Source organism: Lagopus muta, chromosome 2 (assembly GCF_023343835.1).
Source record: "Lagopus muta isolate bLagMut1 chromosome 2, bLagMut1 primary, whole genome shotgun sequence".
Taxonomy (NCBI): domain Eukaryota; kingdom Metazoa; phylum Chordata; class Aves; order Galliformes; family Phasianidae; genus Lagopus; species Lagopus muta.
This window is the reverse complement of record NC_064434.1, coordinates 89,860,001-89,880,065: the sequence shown is the minus strand read 5'-3', so window position 1 is coordinate 89,880,065 and position 20,065 is coordinate 89,860,001. Positions and strand designations below refer to the sequence as shown.

At 36.4% G+C, this 20,065-nt stretch overlaps 1 protein-coding gene across 1 annotated transcript in view; it reads left to right on the top strand.

Moving 5' to 3' along the window:
* USH2A (usherin) overlaps window positions 1–20,065 on the top strand; it is a 391,434-nt gene that overhangs the window by 112,607 nt on the left and 258,762 nt on the right. Inside the window, exon 21 of the mRNA XM_048935557.1 lies at window positions 2,246–2,476. Within this exon, the coding sequence (XP_048791514.1) occupies window positions 2,246–2,476 (231 nt within the window). The remainder of the gene's footprint in view (window positions 1–2,245; window positions 2,477–20,065) is intronic.

The following is a 20,065-nucleotide window of genomic DNA, read 5'->3' as shown; positions in this document are numbered from 1 at the left end:
GTATCTTTTAGTCTTGAATATTTTTAATTTCAGTGTTTAGTACCATGCTGGACTAGTGCTACGGATTTATTCTCAGTACCGTCTGTGCCTGTGAAGAGTTGTTGAGTTGCTGTTTTGTTTTTGTTTTGTGTTTTTTCCCCAGGTTTTCCTTTTTTAGCTGATGCAACTTTTTGTGCTTAGCCTGCCATTGTCTTGATGCACAAGAATTCTCAAGTGTTAATGAGCTCTAGTTTAAATACTAATGTTACAGTGTGAATGTTACTTTCTAAAAGGTAGTCTTCTGTTCCATATATCACAAAATAATAAATTGTGTCATGCCAGTGTTTAATGCGTGTACACAGTGCATTAACTGTAACTGTAGTACATTTATTTGTGCTGGAGGAGACTTGAAAATGATTAAAAAATCAATACTTCCCTGTCAGAGAAGCAAGTGTTACGATGCATTTAAGTAGTTAATTGCATAAGCCCTATAAAAGCTTCAGGTTTGGGTACCAGAGATGCCATAATTATGGTCCAACTATCTGCCATTTATTAATACTAGGCTTTAAAGGAAGATCTAGTTATTGTCATGAGTGTTAGCTGTATGTGTTTTAGAACTAATGAATTTTATCATTTCCGTTTTACCGTCATGAAGTCAAACTGAAGGGCTCAACCTCTTATGTTCACATTTAAAATGCTGACGTACACCAGATCCTTCCGAAGGTGACGTTTTGATTGTTAAGACGTGTTTTCTATTTAAACTTGTGCATTAATACCACAATTCATTAGTGCTGTGCCCTACTTATGCAGGAGAGCTTATGACCTCACGCTGCATTACTTCAATTTTGACATTGTAAATTTCTAACATAGCGTGAGATACTAATTAGATTGTGAAGTCATAAATGATGCCTAAGCAGGAATTTACAGCACATAGTGTCACTGGCAGCTTCCCAGTTGCCCCACTCACTGCTTTCTCCAAGAAGAATATTTATCAAGCTGGGGGAAGGGAGGGGAAAGGAAGAAAAATGATAGCAACATGCTACAGGCGAATAGAAAAAATGAAAAATATGTAAATGATTCTGGAAATGCACTAATGTTTAAAAGGATGTTATTAATTTCTTGTAAATGAAGCAATTTCTTTTTCTTTAAAGATCTCACAATATACAATGCTGTGCTGTGAAGTAATGTCAGATTTTGAAGACCCATATTTTAATTCAGATTTTATTGTTCTTGAGAGGCGTTTATTGCTCGTTACTATGTCATTATGGGAACAAATAATTTTTACAAGTTGTCATTGTATTTCACTTCTTGCTTACAAATGAAGTTTTCTATGTCTGAATCCTTTTCTTTATCAGGGAAATAAGAGGAGGAAGAAAGGAAAGATAGGTAGAGGTTCTATAGATAATAAAGTGTTCTTGTACTCCTTCTTTAGATGACATCTATTTCAGTGCTGGACCAGTCCTTTCTACCTGTATGGCCATTATGCCATTAAGCAAACAGATCTTGCTGCCCTCCAGTGGCTTACTGTACAGTACTTAAAAGAAATAAAAAGATATATTCTGTTCATAGTTCAGCTATAGAGTGACAAAATCTATCAAGTTGTATAATAGAATCAGCATATTGGTTTTATTGGTAGGAGGACCATTGTAATACCATGAAGATGCATATACTGATAGCCTCAAAGAGACAGTCTTGCATGGAGTGTTACTGCACACCAGTGTTGGTGTAAAGAACTCTAGAGACAAGCATTTTCTTGAATGAAATAATTTTCTGAACATATGTTAGTTTCATATTAGGTTATGCATGTGCATAAAAAAAAAAATACTGTAGGCCTTCATTATTCAGCTTACAAAGCTGTTCTGGTCCTGTTGACTGGGTAAGTTCATCTAGTGATAAAAGATTTGTATTGTTATACACCATACTGCTGAGATATAGCAAGACTTAATTTATCATTCGGATTTTCCTTTGGTCTCTCATTCAGTTCCAACTCTGAAAGTCATACAGATAAGTGCTTTCCATTGACCATGACTTAAGAGACTCATCAGCAGGGAAATACAGAAATTGTCCAAAGCCTGAAGCACAAGAAAGCTGAAAGCAAGTTCTTTTAAAAATTAAGAATTCTTTTTTTTTCCTAATGAAGCTTCTTTGGATATCCGTTCTTAAGTGGACTAGAAAACATAGCTGGATGTTTTCGGAAAACTGTTATGTATAAAACTATTTTTCCTATAATTTCTTAATATATATATCAATATATTTTAATGCACAGCTCCAAGGAAGTTTGGTGCCCCTCGTGTTGAAGGAATAAACAGCACAATGGTGAAGATAAGCTGGAATGAACCTGAAGAACTTAACGGACCTTCTCCCACCTACCAGGTGGAAAGGATGGATTCATCTTTAGCTACATGGGATACAGAAGTAGCAAAAGGAGTCCGTTTCCCAGGAAATGGTTATTACAGATTTGCTAGTTCGACTCTTCCTGCCAATGCTTACTTTACAGGTAAATTCATTTAAATTACTTAAGAAATATATCAGTTATACTCTGCATTTGTTTAACAACTCATTGTCATTATTTTTAACATTTCTACGGTAAAATATGTGGGTTTTAATTTACAAGCATAATTTGATTGTTAGCGATGTATGGGCTATTTTGATTGTCACATAAAAAGCCTGTAGAAAACTTTATTGGACATGTGGGATTTGTTCCCTTAGCTTTAGGCATGGAGATGTACATGATGGTGAGTGTTGCTGCGTATGTCTTATTTCCTTGTGGTAAATATGAGATGGATTTGATTTATGCATCTGGGATCAAAATTTCTCAATGAATTTGCTAAGACCTGTTTTATTTCATATCTTTTTGAGGATTTCTGAGGTTGTGCGAGTACTCCTGAGTTCTTTCAAATCATTTGTGATGTTTTGCTACTATAGTCTAGGCAAGAAAAAAGACTGCCAATCTGACAGAAGTATGCTTTTTCTGGACTGCTTTATTTTTGTTTAGGTATGTATTTTGGAACAGTGGGTCTTTCAGATCTTTGCAAACCAGCTTTCCTATGTTCTGTGATTCCCAGATTTTGCTAATGTCTTCACTTCATGGATAAATCAAAGATATAAACAGTACAGTTCTGGGAAAAATATCTAGATAAATCCAGTTGTGTGTTTGAGGTGTTATAGTGGTCTGTCATTAGTATATTACAATGATGTGCACAGAACATGACTTTTTAGCAGCATAAGAAGAAATGACAAAGATGAAGATTTATTTCTTTATTTTTAAAAAGGTATGTAAGAGGGGTGTGTGTATACATATATATATACATACTAGCTTTACAGCAGCAAAGGAAAATCCTTAAAGGAATCTCAATGTCAGTGTCAGCAAGTATTCCACTGCGTGCGGATGATACTGAAGCTCTACTGTACAGTGATACAGCTTAGCCTGGTACTGTGACTTGGTTGCTATGAGTTAAGGCTGCAAAAAGCATGCAGTATTGGTGACACAGGGAAGAACCCTAAAGATTTAAAGTGAACTCAGCAGCTGATGTATCTTAATTTTCTGGATCATCACAGATAATCTTGTCAATTTTCTTGGATCACACGTATCTTGGTACTTGCTAGTATGTGTGTGAGAATCCAGTTTTTGTTTAAAACACAAATAGCCTTCTCTGTCTATGATCACACAGTGAGTCTGATGTTTAAAAAAAATTAGAAGTTGAAGAACATTTCCATTTCATTTTCTTGCTAGGTGCTTATTTGATTGGTAGCAGAGTAATTGTAACAAGTGATAATGCGTTAGTTAAATATTTGACACCATGTTGACTTGCAAAACCTGCCCCTGTGCAGGAGTCTATGGGAGCAGCTGTTGGGCTCTTTTCCTCAGCCAAATGGCTAGATAGATTTCCTGACATCAGAGATTGCACCTTTTACTGTATATTTAGTTTTTTTTTTAAAAAAGTGATCTTTTTTCCTTTTATCAATTGCGATGATCTAAACACCAACTGAGCTACAGTTTTTCTCACCAGAGCTGTAGTCAGTCCCATCACTGCAGAGTAGTTAAGTAGTTTAACCAGCCGAGTAATTACAGGTATCACTGGTATCTTCCTTGTAAGTCCATATGAGTGCTGAGGAAAAGGGAGATGCTCTACTTGGATAGTTAGTATGCCTATCTATGACCAAGAAAGCCCAGTGCTTGTCTACCCAAGCACTGATTCAGTCTGGTGTTCAGACTGATACTAGGAGCTAGTATCTAATAGAGCAATACTGTTTTTGAGGTGGTAGTTTGAGAGAGTTCGAAAAGATGGATTCAAAGAAGATGTTAAAGCTCCATTAAAATTGGAACCTGTTGACTGATGCTGTTGTGTGAATCAACACAGTTTATTATTTGTTTGGATTGTGATCTTTCTACTAGATGATTTATTGATCTGAGTACCTGAAGATGAGCTAGAACCAAAACAAGCCAGGCAGTTTGTCCAGATACCTGCCAGGAAAGATTGACATTCAAGTTAAATCATCCTGTTTAGTACCTGGAAAAGTATAATTCATCTACTTGATAACTCAGTTTTTGAGAAGTGAAAATCTGTTGTTTTTTTTTAATTGTCACCTAGCCCTTCTAAAACAAAGATGGGAAATTATGAAAAGCAGGAGGGTTTTGAAAAAAAGATAGAGGAATGAAGAGTTCTCTACACTTGTTCCATTATTGAGGCCCTTGTTTCATTACCCATCTTCTAAGGATAAGCAGATGGCAATTGTACTTTATGGATGGAATGACTTCAGTGTGCATGCAGCTGTGTACATTTTTGACACAAAAGTATGCCAGTTTGTATATGTCGGTCGGAAGATAGGTACTTCTTGGTGCTTTTGTGATCACCCACTGCTAATCCAGAAAAAGATAGATCAGTTTTTTCACTGCTGATAAATGCAGTCATCTGCAGTGCCTTCCCAGCTGATTATATGCTCCAAGGTGCAAGTAATAGAGGCAGATGTGTCATCTGGGAATTTTTCTGAATTTATTAAAAAAAGAAGTTTGGCAATAAACACTGGCTACCCTACGCAGTATCTTTCTCTTGCAGTTGAAGAGAAAGCTTTGTGATAGGCAGAAGATGTGCTCTCAGTATGCATTAGATGAAAAGAAGTCAGGTAAAGGAAAGGGCTGCTTCTGTCAGAACTGTCCACCTGTAATTTTGTAGTCCTTTGGACTACAAAAGAAATTTTAGGCATCTACAATGTCGTTCCACTAAAGATGCAAACATTTTTTAATACTTACTAGTATCACTTGAAGATGTTAAAGACAGCAATGTTGGTTGAATCTAGCAAAATACTACCAGACAAAGGGCAATTAATGTTTTCATTTTAGCTAAGGAATTCATCTGTCCCTGTTGCCCTGGAGACTTGAGTATTCAAGTGTTTATCTTTGTATCTTTCCCATGAGACAGCAAAGTGCTATTGTTCTGGTTTTATAGATGAGGAACTGAACTATGCAGAGTGAGGCCCGGATTTCAGTGTACAGTTGGGAACTCCAATCCATTGATTTTAATTAAAGTTTGATGCTTAATTACCTTTCTGAATAGGGGCCCAGTTGGGCTACCCAGGGCATGCAGGAAGTCCATAGTGGGGAAGATTTAAATCAAGGTTTCCAAAAGCTTTAATTTGTACCCTAAATGTGGGATCTGTTTTCCTTTCTGCAACAGTTCCTTAATCATCAGTGATAATAGTCTTGCTTTTTTTTTTTTTGTCAGATTAAATGTAATACAATTACAGGAAGGACAAAACAGGAGAATTAATCAATTGGATGTGCCTGTGAGGTTACCGTATCTCTGTAGTACCTCATTGTCTCTATAAAATAGGAAATTGTAGATGTTTTGGTTTGGTTTTTTCCTGATGTATATTTGCTGAAAGTGCTATGGCTAATGTGTGCTATATCTGAAGATTTCCACCAACTGTGAAATCTGATACCAGATGATCTAGTAGGACTCTTGTGTTTAAATTCAGTACACACACAAAAAACAAACATTGAGTTCTTCACTCTCAGCATTTAGAAGCCAGCTGAAGTAAAAAGACTGCGCTTGCAAGACACCTTGCCAGAGGAACTCTTATTTGGTGTATTCCATTAGGCCTGATTTTTAACAGGCTAACTGAACAAAAAAATTTACATTCTACCTAATGAAGGAGTTTATATGTAAAAGATTCTCTAGAAATGGCCAGAATGTTCTATAACCTAGTTATTTTGTGTGGTTTGCTTTATCTTGGGCTGGAGGAATCCCAGGCATCCATACAGACTGGAAGGAGTGGTCCTTGAGAGCAGCCCTGCAGAGAAGGACCTGGGAGTCCTGATGAAAAGCTTAACATGAGCCAGCAATGTGCCCTTGCAGCTTAGAAAGCAAATGGTATTCTGGGCTCCAACAGAATGGGGGTGGCCAGCAGGGACAGGGAGGTGATTGTCTCCCTCTCCTCTGCTCTTGTGAGGCCCCATCTGGAGTACTGCATCCAGGTCTGGAGCCCCCAGTACAAGAAAGACAGAGCTATTGGAAAGGGTCCAGAGGAGAGCTGCAAAGATGATGAGGGACTGGAGCACCTCCCCTACGAAGACAGGCTGAGGGAGCTGGGCTTGTTCAGTCTGGAGAAAAGAAGGCTGTGGGGTGACCACATTGCAGCCTTTCAGTACCTAAAGGGAGCCTATTAGTGGGAGGGGAATCAACTCTTTGAAAGGGTAGACATCTACAGGACCAGGGGAAATGGTTTTAAATTGAGGGAGGGAAGATTTAGGTTGGATGTCAGGGGGAAGTTCTTTGCACAGAGAGTGGTGAGGTGCTGGCACAGGCTGCCCAAAGAGGCTGTGGATGCCCTGTCCCTGGAGGTGTCCAAGGCCAGGTTGGGTGGGGCCATAGGCAGCCTGGTCTAGAATTAAATGGGGAGGTTGGTGGCCCTGCCTGTGGCACAGAAGGTAGGAGGTTCATGATCCTTGAGATCCCTTCCAACCCTGACCATTCTGTGATTATCAGTACAGCTTGTGTAATGTAGCTGTTGGAGTCCTGAAGGGACATAGTTCTGTTTGTCTGGTGGGTTCTGTAGTGGTGAAGGCAAATATAAAATATTTTTTATATGGCATAGAAAGACATACTTGGAATTTAAAGAACTGTGAATTGTCTGAAAATCTTAAATTCGAATTATGCTTGTATTATTCCTCTAGTGACTGGGTCTATTGGCAAGATCCAAAAAAACCCAAAACACCTAAGGGTTAAGGCAGTGAGCATGATACCATGTTAACCCGGCTGTCATTGCTAACGAATGGATGAGTTGTAGAACAGTTTTTCATGCAGGAAAGCTAGGGCCTTCGTCTGCTTTCTTGCAAGGATATACTAAAGCTCACAGTAAGTCCACTGAGATTGTTGGATACAGTCAATGGAAAACAGCATGCTGAACTGCTATAGTGTGTATGTGTCTGTGTGAATAGCAGCAACTAGCCAACAAATATATTTATGAAGAGTTATTCCTCAATTCCTTTTTGCTCTTTGGTTGAAGGTCAGGACTGGAGATGTGTGAAGAGATTGAATAAAAACAGGCATATGAATGATGACCTGTGCCATTGAGTCCTGCTTAGGATCATGTTTGGCTCTAATTTGAGGTACTATCTTCTCTTCAGGATTCATAATGCATAAATATCTCTGCAAGATAGGCAAGTTCATCTTTTTATTTCATGGCAAGTAGAGGATGCTGAGAAAGCAGGTGTGCACCCTCTTGAATATACTGGTGGATACTTTGTGTTCTTACAGAAACAGAGTTGCTGTTTTTTAAACTTCCTAGAAAATCTTGTCAAAAACTGCTGTAGTCTTTTGTGTTGTGGGTATACTGGGTAGCCTGTAAGGACAGGTGAGAAGATCATTTAGTTTTCAGAATTTACTGAAGCAAGTAGATGGCAGAGTAAGTTCTTACAAAGCGAAAGAACTTCTGGGCCCAAAGAGCAGCCCACTGTAAGATTGCAGATTGAACCCAGAATATGTGGGATGCAAGATCTGAACTTGTAGTTTCTGGACAGCATCTAAGCTTTCTAAGGTAGAGCCATGGATTACATATATCTCTTCTTGAATTTTTCCTTTGATTTCCCCATTGCAAAGGAGAGTCTATGACTGAACTGATAAAATAGGTTTTGGTCTAGTAAGAAAGGATGGAAATTGCTAACTGTTGGATACATAAGTGAAACAAACTTACTGTGAAGTTGAGGCTACATGAAATCAAACTCAGGGCATCTGTTCACTCTGCAAGAGTGACTCAGTTGCTGCAAAAGAAAGAAGCTCAGCTCCTTCTGTACTTTTGTATAACTTTTTTTTTTTTTTTTTTTTTTTTTTTAAGCCTGTTAGTTTCGTTTCTTTTGTAATGAGGGAGATTTACTATCTGCACCTGCTTTAAGCCTTGAGTGGGTTTAAATTTTCTCCTGAAGGAGAAACTTTGGAATTTTGGTGGAGGAAGGCTGTTGAAGATCTCATAGTTAGGGCTGAGTGTCATCCACAGGAAACAGACAAGACAGCAAAAGAATATGAGAAGTCAAATTACATCCTTTGATTTCAGGCACAGGCCTATAAACAATTAGAAATTATTTTAATGAGAAATATGCCCAGTACTTGTGCCATCCTTTTTTATTTCATTACATTAGACTGGGTTTAAACTCATGATGCTGCCCACTAAACACCAGTCATATCCTCACAGGTGCCTATATGAATTGATGAAAATGTGAATATGATGTCTTCCCAAATGGACTTTGATTTGGCTCAAAGAAATCACGTAACTTCTGTTCAGTAGCAAGCAAAACCTAAACAATAGACTTGAGATTTAATCTAGGATGTCCCAGTATGAGCTGCAGATAACTGTCTATGGAAATTAAAGAGTAGAAAGATTAGTGTGTGAAGATTCCTTCTGACCTCTCAAAATTAGACTACTTCTCAAATAAAACACTTAATATAAATTGACCATTTGGTGTCCTTGTTGCAGGCTTTATAAGTAATATTACATATTCTGTCTAGGAAGAAGAGCAAAGCAAATATTTCATGCATACATCATACATTGCCCAAAATGTTGTGAGCAACATTTTTTCAGGAGTTAGAATTGTACATCTACACAGAAGGGAAGCCTTTATTTAGTGATAAAATAGGTATTGTATTTTTTTCCAATGGGTGAAGGATTCATTCTGCATTTTCAAAACTGTTGAATTAATAATAACTAGTGTTATTTTAATGTGGTTCCTCTTGGATGCTGTTTCTTTGAAAGGGAAGCTATTCATGTATTAAAAAATTCAGTCTTCTCTAAAGAAACCTTAGTGTTGGGCCTTGCTTTGAATCCAAGTTGTCTGAAGTAAGTTACTTCAATAGGATGCTTAAAAAGAAATGTCTTGCCTGCAGTGCAAACTCCTTGCCAACCTCTATATGATATAAATTCAGCTCTGCAATGATTAGGAAATAACTGTATGAGGTAAGATGTTCATATATTCAGCATTACACATAGAGCTCTTTACAATGGCATTTTTAGTGTCACGAAGTGGTCTTAAAAATGAGTATTCCAACAAAAAATACATGTGTGCTAATGTTTTTATGGCTAAATTCTGAATCAGGTACTCATATTTCTCAGAGAAAATCTTGACAGAAATGGTGATTCTTAATAAGTTTGCCATGGAACGCAGCACAAACGTTGTTTACCGTTGAACTGAGAAGAGTGGAGAATAGCTGTGGTCATTCCAGAAATTGATCTCCATGTAGCTCTTTGTCACAGTGAACTCTGCTGTAATGTGAAACAAATTCAATTCCATATAGTATTGCATAAACATTTTGTAATTAGTAGAAGTCGCAAATATTTTCATTAGCATATGGAGCCAAATAAATGGTTCTTTTCCAACATCCCAGAGGCAATGCGAAGAATGTTATTGGCTGAAAACTGAGCAAATGGAGAGGATTGAAGCTCCTAGACTCATAAGCTTAAAATATGGAAGGGAGATTGTCTTCTTAGAAATAATTTTTTGTGAAATACTAGTTTAGTAAAGGAATAGATGGTTGTGGGAAATAAAGATCTGGCACAGGAGATTTTAGAGAATAGTTGGATGAACATCTCTCAGGAATAACCTGGGTAAAATTGATTATGCTTTGGAGTAAGTGGATTGATTCTTTGACCTTTAAGAATGTTTTCCAAACCTATATCCTATTATAAACTCAGACTAAGCCAGTGAATCTGGGAATTATGTTGAATTTCACAAGGTTCTCACCAGCCCATTTCTACAGCCTGTCATGATTCTTCTGAATTGCAGTGTATCAACTACAGCCCTCAATTCTTTGTCATATGCAGGCTTTTTGAAAGTACATTCCTTCCCTTCAGTAGGGATTCATTCTAATGTATTCTGTTAAACATAATTAGTTCTAGTACCACTCCCTGGGAAATGCTGCCAACTGAGCTTTGTGCCATTTGTCACAGGCCTTGAGTCCTAGTGTTCAGCCTTTTTTTTTTTTTTTTTAACCTACTTTTATAGTCTGCCTGTATACTCCATTTCTTTCTCCAGGCAGCCTAATGTCTGAATGTTGAAGTCTTTGCTAACACCAAAACATATAACTCTGGTTACTTTCTCCTTTGCCTGTTGAGTCAATTCATGCCTCATAGAAGGAAATCATCAGGCTACTCAGGCACAATTTGTCCCTAGTAAATCCACATTAACTTTTCCCAGTCCTGAGGCTAATTATGGCCTCCATGAAGACATACTGTATGGAGTCATTGGTGATCAAGGCTAGGCTGACCAGCTTCTGGTTTCCCAAATCTATAGGACAGCTCTAAGGCAAATGCTATTACATTTCTTTTCTTCATCCTTACCCTAGAAACTGAACAGAACAGGAAAAAGGAAAGATAAATTGACTTTTTACTTTGCTTGGCTTTATGTATTTGTACCTCTATCAGCTTTTTTCCTTATGTACTGAGCTTTATAAGTATCATCCTTTTTTATTTCATTATGCTGAACTGAAGAAAGTAGAGGTTTTTCTGGGGGGTGTTACAAATGAAATTCTTACATCCAGCTGTCAAATACTGAGAGAAAGGAAAAGAGCACTGTGTTAGCTGACTTGGGGAACACACTTCATATTTCAAGTAACTTTTGATAATGTCACTCATTTTCCAGACTGTTTTACTAAAGCATGCAAGAAGAGGTCTTCAAACATATATTTTATTGCTACCTTTCTGTCTAGGTTGCTGTCACAGACTTCTCCTTAGTCGTGCTTTTAATTTTTATGCTAAGTTCTTACATTTTCTTCACAAAATTTGAACCCATATCTTGATATTCAGGGGACGAAAGTAAGATAAAGATTGTCTTATATTGCCATGAAATGACTGGCTTCAGTAAGAAGGGGAGCTAGGCTTTTTTTGCCCCATAACTATTTGCGCAGACATTTTAACTAGGATTTAGTACTTCATGTGAATTCACAGTTGCATCTTGAAATGCACATTCCTTTCTTCCTTCCTTCCAAATCCCATGAAAGTCAGGGAGTGAGTGGTTGTGTCTAGAGAGAAAGGAATGATCCACTACAACAAAGTGAACTCTGCTGCTTTATGAAAAAACATCTTAAAACATTTTCTAACGTGCACAACAGGGACATAGGCAGCAAATAAGCCAAGCTGATGCTGACCTTGCCAGTGTTACAGGGGTAATATTTCCACTAAGATGAACTGGTTTTCTTAGGCTCAGACATGCTTTCTATCAATATCAAGTATCTTCTTTTTCCATCTTTTTTATTTTAAAAAAGATTTATTGTAACCACTAGAAAAAAGAAAGATTCTTCTTTCTGTATGATTTCTCATGCTGTTCTTTTTCAGTTTAACAGATCAGCTACACAACCCAAGCTTTAGTGTACAGTTGCACGTTTTTTGCATCGTCTTAAATGGCAAAGCACATTTTTTTTCTTGTTGTGTGACGTTCTGTGATTAAAACAAACTTGTCTGCTTGTGCATGTCAACTTTCAGAGCATGAATTAGTCAATGCTTTGAATTAGACCAAAACCCTTTGCCAGACTAGATCACAGTTTCTGTTTGTGCAAAACATTTACAGAACTGGGTCTTCTGATTATTGTAAATGTATCACATAACTTGTGCTCTGTAAAACAGCAGCTCTTCCACTTGTGTCAGAGCTCTAGATATTTTTCTTTAAATTTTGTGCAAATGTGATTTTTAAATGTAGTGGACAATCTCTCTGTGCATGGTAAGCTTAAGAGCTGGAAGAATAATTATTTTTCCAGTTATTTCAAAACATGAAGGTTTAGTCAAGGGTAATAAGTATAGTTACCAAAATTGTGCTTTTACAAGCTAATAAATTATTCTGACGGTGTTACCATTTATACTCCAAACAGCTTTATGCCAGATGAGCTTCTACATATGAAACATACCTATATATCTGGTGTTTCTTTTACTTTCTTGTGTCCAAATTAAATTCTGGTAGGTAATGACTTCAAGCGGTGCCAGAGGAGGGTCAGGTTGGATGTTAGGAAACAGTTCTCCAAAGGAGTGGTTGAGCACTGGCACAGACTGCCCAGGGAGGTGGTGGAATCACCATCTGTGGAGACATTCAAGAAATGTGTGTGTGTGGCACTGAGAGACATAGTGGGAAATATTGGTGGTAGTTGGATAGTTGGTCTAGATGATCTTAAAAGTCTTTTTCAACCTTAATGATTCTATAATTCTATGATGTAGGAACTCAGTAGAGGGTCTGTGGAATAAATCATTTTTCTTTGAGCACGTAGTCTGGCCTTCGTTCAGTGAGAATGAAGTACTTACACATTAGCTGTGGGGGAGAGATTTGGGTAAACAAATATTGCTGAAAATTAAAAATTAAAAAAAAAAAAAGCTGTAAGATGGGAAACTGCATAAATGCAGGAAGTTTATTAAAAAGTGCCAGCAATTTCTTGGAATGTGGGGTTCGTGTACTCCCATTTAGACTAAGACTATGTCACATGGATCAAAGAAGGAACTTAAAGCTTGAGCATAGAAAATTGTAGGTCAGAAGATGCTCATCTTTTACAACGAGTATAGGAATGCTTCTGGAAATTGTGTTACCTGATGCAGCAGACACAGGTGGAAGACAACTGAGTGCTTCCAATGCTTTACATTAGCTGATGCAATTGTGGGTCTTCTGTGCCTCTGCTTCAGCACATTGTAATATTCTTCTGGGATTCTTATATGCTATTGTTGTTGAACTTTTAATTCACATTGTGTTTTAAGAGACAATCTTGATAAACATTAAAGTATTTAAAAAAAAAAAAGCTGCCTTCTTAACCATCTTAAGAAAGGACCCTAATTTATGTGATGATACTCAAAATGACATGAGGGCATTTGGTATGATAAGCTCTTTTATTTATTAGGTTATCTGTTTACCTGCCTATAATTTTTTGAGGAGCTGTTTGTAAATAGGTGCAGGAAGAATATTGTTCTTTCTGTAAATGGTATCTATAGAGAGGTTTCAGCAATGCTGCAACAAGGAGAAGCCTAGAACTGTCTTGACTGGTGAGATACTTCATGTGAAATTAATGCCTTCTGGCCTATATGTGGCCTTTATTACTATAAAGGGTTATTTCATTTGATGACTTGAGACATTACATTTGACTGATACTGAGCTTTTAAATTATGCCTGCTTATGAGATGTGAATTCCTCGATTCCTTCCTGTATTGTTTTCAATTGGTGAAGGAGTAACTACTGAATTATATATTGATTAAAAGTGCATGAAGAGTCATGCATTGATTATGATTGCCTTGTGCATTTGATCAAGAAATTGTCATAATAATAATATAAGGAAGTTTTTATCTTCTAATTGATTTCCAGAGTGATTAAATTAAGACCTCTTCTAAGTGTGACTGTCCTTATCAATTACTGGCAGAATAGAGAAATTAAAGGATTAAAAATTTAAGTGTGTTAAGATTCAGTATTTAAGGTCTAAAATCAATCAGATTGTAGACTGAGTAATACCATTACAACAGAAGTATCCTTCAGGATTAAACTGTGGCAAATTGGTGAAAAAAATGGCTGTATTAGTGCATATATGAAAAACAATTGCACGATGAAGCATCTAGAACTTAAAAAACTGAGTTTGGATGAGCTGTATAAACTTAATTCAGCCTTGTTATTTAAGATTGCATCTTATTGTCTGATTAAAAACAAGTTCTTCCATAGGTTTTAAGCTATTCCCTTTTTTAAATTCTTACTAGTCTGCATGTGGTTTGATGTCTGTCTCACTATGTATATCAGTTTAGTAAGTGCAGAGTTTAATCTTTTCTTGTGTGTTCTGGTTGATGTATTCTGAGTACTTTGTAATCCTAGGTTTACAACTTCACAGAACTGTTATTGCTTTTGTTATGAGTGGAGACTTTAGTTAAATTAAAAAGAGGACTGAATGTGTTGGGAGATGCTTGCTAGTGTTGAGTGTTCAGAGAGGACTCAAGATTTAGGAGAAATTTCTATTAACATTAACCTCCATTCAATTAGGAACCCAAAAAGCTTCCACAGATCACTGTAGGTTGTTTAAATGCAAGCAGGAACACCTTCTACTAGACTAAGTTGCTCAAAGCCAAAAATGGGTGCATAACAAGTGATAACTCTGGAAAGTTGGGTTAAATGACTTTATATTGCATAAGAATTTTGTGGCAGAGGTAGAGGCAGATTTCTTCAGAGTGACATTGAATGGCATTAGCAATGAAACTGTCCATTCGCTTTTTATACTCTCCTTCCTCTTTCATCAAACATCCTCAGAGCACTAAATCAAATAAGACAAGCTTCTATGCACAAAATCCTTATTTGCTACATGAATTCTGTTTTAGTTGCTGAACATCATAAAATCCTCGAGGCAGATATCTTATGGGAAATGTGTGTGTGTATAATTGTAGGCTATGTCATTATTCATCCTCCATGTGTACTATTTTTTTGCAGGCAATTTTTATTTTATTTTACTTTGTAAGCTTTGAGGATTTATTTTTGAAGTCCTAATGTCGACTAACCAGTTATTCTAAGTAATATTAGTAATAATAATTTTAAAAATCTGTCAGGAGAATCCCAGACATATCCATCATTTGGAACATTGCTGACTAACATAGATGTCAGTGGGTAAAAATCTTTAATATTAATGAAATCTCTTTCTGATCTGAACTATCAGAGACATTGACTACTGTAGTAGATGATCATGAAGGATCCATAGCATGATTTTTGACTATTCTTGATTTTTTTGACTGTGTATATTTTCTGTGAACATATCTTTCCAACAGGATTGGTAAGGAGAGTTCATACTGATGGTTATAGGCCCTCTTGGTTTTCTATTTTCCTGTTGCTTTTCTGTTTTTTTTTTTTGCCTTTTTTTTTTTCATGTTTTATCATTATCCAGGATTTGCTTCTTTCTTTCCTTTTTCCAGATTTGACAATTATGAAGTCTTTGATCTTCTGTCTTCTTTAAGGTGTTGTCTTTTTCTTTGTGCATGGCAGACGCTAAATAGGAGAAAATGAGTCCAAACGCAAGACTTTTCACCTTTCTTTCTAGTGTCTAGCACACCACCAGAATTTCATGGCCAGGACCAAGTTCATAGAAATATATAGGTCAAGAAGGCTATTCTAATGAGTTTGTCTCTCTTATTCAGAAGAAGGAACTGAAAGAAACAAAAACAAACAAAAAAAAAAAACAAGCTTTTGTTGTTAAAATTTAAAGAGTGACGTAAATTAATTCTTCGAAGTGGTATTTGGCACAAATCAAAACATGTTTATAATTTTTTTTTCTAAAATATACTCTTCTAAAAAAGTGCAAAACTGTTAAGGAGTAGCAGAAGTGTTGCTGCCATTCCATTTTGCAGCCACTGGGATGGAAGTAGTTTCTGCACTGGAGGACTAGTGATTTAAATGCAGTGACTTGCAGACTATGCTGAAGTTGTAGCATTTTAGTTTGAGCAAGGTCTTCGTTAGTTATCTTATGTATGCACATTGTCTAAAGATTATGGTACATTTTGTCGTTGGATGGGATCCTCAGGATACAGCACACAATACTTTTGTAAGAAAGCATGTCATTTGAATGTCTAATTACTTGCTGGTATTTTTCTTCAGTAAGTGTATATTAAAAAAAAATAATAAACTAAGGAGCATAGTTCATATTTAGCTAGGTGCTGGTTATATGCACTTTGATACCTTGAGTTCTGAAGAGTAATCCAGCTCTGTAGTTGTTGGGCTAATCAAGACTGTCCTTTCCAACTTTGAAAGTAAATACCTGTAAAACCAATTGTTTTTGAAGATATTTTTGTAGAATTAGATGAAGTTGCACTTTTGCATCTTTTCTCAAGTTATTCAAAATTTCTATGAAATGCACTTGCATTGATAGATGGTCTGTAAAGCAAAGGTAGATAGACAAAATTACTACCTTAAAGAACAGTGCTGAGGTATAGTGGCTGAGAATTCAGAAATCTGCTGCTAGCATAAGTATCAGAATGAAAATGAAAGCCTGCCAAGTAATCTTGTTCTAGTATAAGGACAATTTAATTTGGGTGACAGAAATGTCCTATACTAAATTACTGGAAGATTCATTGATCTCACTAGACAGTTGTTGCATGGCTTTTTTTCATTTGAAGAAATTCTAAGAATTATATACTTACTGTATTGCAGAAAAATCTCAATAGCAATATCTGTATATACTCAAAATGAGGTTTGATTGAAAGTAGTTAGATCTGTGCTCACTGACTTAAGATCTATAATACTTTAAGATTAATTGGGAACGTAAATGGAGAAGCTGGCAACCTGGATCCTTGACTTCTTCGAATTGCTGACCCAATTACTGCTAAGCCCTTTGCTGACATGTTAATACGTCTCTTTAAACTGGTAAATCACCACCATTTTAGTGTGTGCTAGAGTTGGTCCATCAGATGAAGGAAGATGTAAGTTTAATTTAAATAATTATTGACCTTTTCTGACCTTTTCATTTCACTTGTACTGCTCCTCTCGAGGTAAGCAATTATATTTTTATAGTGCTGGATGGTAATCAATGTTGAGGAGCTATCTTTATTGATTTAAGTAAGGCCTTTGATCTGGTAATCACCAACTATTGATACTGTGGCTATCTAGACTGGTCTTAACTACATCAGATATTACTGCAGTTACTGTTTTGAAATATTCAGAATTGAGAATCTTATGATATTGCAAGCAAACTGAATAATGTTTGGAAATTTGTAAGATTCCATTTCATAATCTTCGTTAGTGTAATGGTTTCAGCTGGGATAGAGTTTTTCTTCATAGTGTCTGGTGTGATGCTGTGTTTCAGATTTAGGAGAAGAATGGTGTTGATAACATACTGATTTAGTTGTTGCACAGAACCAAGGACATTTGTTTCTCATCTTCTCATACTGTCCTGCCAGTGAGGGTGCTGGGGGAGGAGTAGAAGAAGCTGGGAGGGAATAGAACCAGGAGAACTAACCTCAACATACCATACAGCATCTTGTGGAGGAAGGAAAAAAAAAAGCCTACAAAACTGGGAGGGAGTGGTGTGTGAATGGTTATACGGTATTCTGCTGCCTGCTAGATTAAACTGCAACAATTAGAAATTGGATACAAATAATTTTATACAATATACAACCCTTTTTAGCTTGTGATAAATTCTGGTTCTTCAACCTGATTTTATTAAATGAAGCAAATGGTCCTTTTATTGTCAGTTTACAAGACTGAGAAAATCCGGCTTTCATTCTTTTATTTGCTCTCCATTTTAGACGCTTCTTGGAGAAAATTTGGTTTCTTTGTTGATTTTTTTGAAGTTTGTCTTATACTGTGATGGTAGAGTTGTAACCTTCTGGCCTTCTAGTTGCAGATGGAGACAGAATTACTTATCTTTGAAGAAAATTTGTTATTTTCATTTTGAGCAGAAAAAAACAAAGTGAGCTGAAAGTCTTCTCTTTTTTTTTTTTTTGTAACAAATTTGTCTTTATCAGATGCATTTTGTGCATCTTTTTTAGCCAACAGTCATTTCAATGTATTGGGTAAGAATACCAAATGATACGCTCAGCTTTTATCATGGTTTGTAAATGGTGCCTGAGTGTCTCCCAAAACATTCTGATCTGTTTCTCTAACGAGTTCCATAGCCTTTGTCTTTCTTGCAGAGGGACTTTAGTCTTGCTCTGGTGAGCATTGAAACTAACAGCACTTGTTCAGGGAGGTCACCAACATAATGAGAAGGGCACTTGAGATATCTTGAACCACTTACATAGGTGGCCATGAAGATTAATATTTGGCATTTGATTTTGACTTGATGTTCTACAGATAATATGTTGTGTGCAGAGCAAGTAGGATGATTTGCTCATGGCAGAGAGGTAAATAAAGCTACTGCATATTTTGGTAAGCTAGAACTTCATATCTTGTTCTTGCTTAAGGTCATGATGGTGTGAGTTAATATGACTAGGCGCTCTTTAAGTAAGAGATGGAAAAGGGCAGATTTTGTTTGCTGCTAACTTGGTAGTCTGTGCTGGAATGACTGAAACTTGAAATTTGGAACTGTGTTCCTGAAGAAGCTGAACAACATTAACCTTAAATCTGCTCCTTCAGTCCCGATTGTATCCTGTGGTGTTTGTCAGGTTAGATTGTAGAAGGAGCTTGAGCTTATAATAACACCCTTTTCTTGTTTTGGTACAGCACTGGGTATATAGTGAGTATTTAATAAATTATTATAAGATAAATGGACTGTAACATTTCAAATTAAAGCTGTTTAACCAGGTCGTATTCTGGATATATGTTCTTAGAAGTATACTTGCTGATCTGAATTTGCCTTCCCACAGAATTTCACCCAGCTCTCATATAGTAATGGTTTATTAGCCGTTCCCTAATACACATTGTAGTTGGCAGGTGCTAGCATCTTTGTTATTGTGCCCCAAGGCTAAGTCACTCTGCCTAAAGATATTAGATCAGCCAATTTTATCTGTGTTTATAAAACTGGCATTTCTATTTTCTCAAGTCTACCAAGTAGCCTGAGTGTGCTCTGTAATTCTTTTTTTCTGTTTTTTTTTTCCTCAGAGACTCATGGGATATTAATCATATGAAGTTATTTTAGAAGTTTATATTACATTGCAAATATTTTTAAATTGATTGTATAGAATGTACTGGGAAAAAGGGGAGCACAAGCAAAAAAAAAAAAAAAAAAAAAAATCTCTTGGTCCATTGGGTAAATTTTCAGTACAATATATGAGCATTTAGCCACACAAGTCCCATTAATGTTAATGGTCCCAAGCTTTCTTTTATTCATCACAGCACTGATTGCACTTGGTCAGCTCTTTTATCAGTTTGAAATATTGTCAGTAGGAGGAGGCGTTCCCTTAGCCAGGTCTGACTGTTGCAGTGCTCTTTTAACTTAGTCATCCTGCAAATGCTCCTGTAAATGGATTTATTTCGGTAGATCTAAAATATATCAATCGAATCATTTTACTCTGGTGCTAGCCCCTTTGCATTGGCTCCAATTTGCAAGGGCATTGATTTTAAACATTGATCATTATTTATAAAGCACTCTAACTGTGCTGCTGCTAAAGTCCTATCTGTATCTAGTTAAAAAGGGACTGCTTGCTCTCTCACGATATGGTTATGGTTATAAAATGAAGTTCTACTCTAAAAATGTTTGCCACAGTAACTTGAGTTTTCTGAAATTTCTGCTGTGCAGCCCCACGTGTTCCTTTAGTAGTTTGTGTCTTCTTCAAAATTCATTCAGTGCTTTCTACAAACTATATTGTGCTTATTAAAGTTATAATGGAAGAGTTTTTTCTTTTTGGTTTTATCCTTGTATTTTCTAATTTTTATACCTACAAAAACGCTTTTGAGGGTCATATCTTTACTGTTCTGAATATTTTGTGATGTTTTTTGTTGTGCTATTTGATAAAATCCACGCAGGGTTGTACAAGCGAATAGTGTAAAATAAACCAAGTAGGGGAGCAATAACAAGAATGCAATAATTCATCACGTCAGTGTTACTTATCCTAATGGTACTTTTCAGTGCTATACAGGGTGGTATTCTTTGAGAATTCAGAAGGGAGTATGTTCTCTATTTGAGCGAGGGGGAAGGAAATTATTAAATGACATTTGATCTGATACTTCATATCT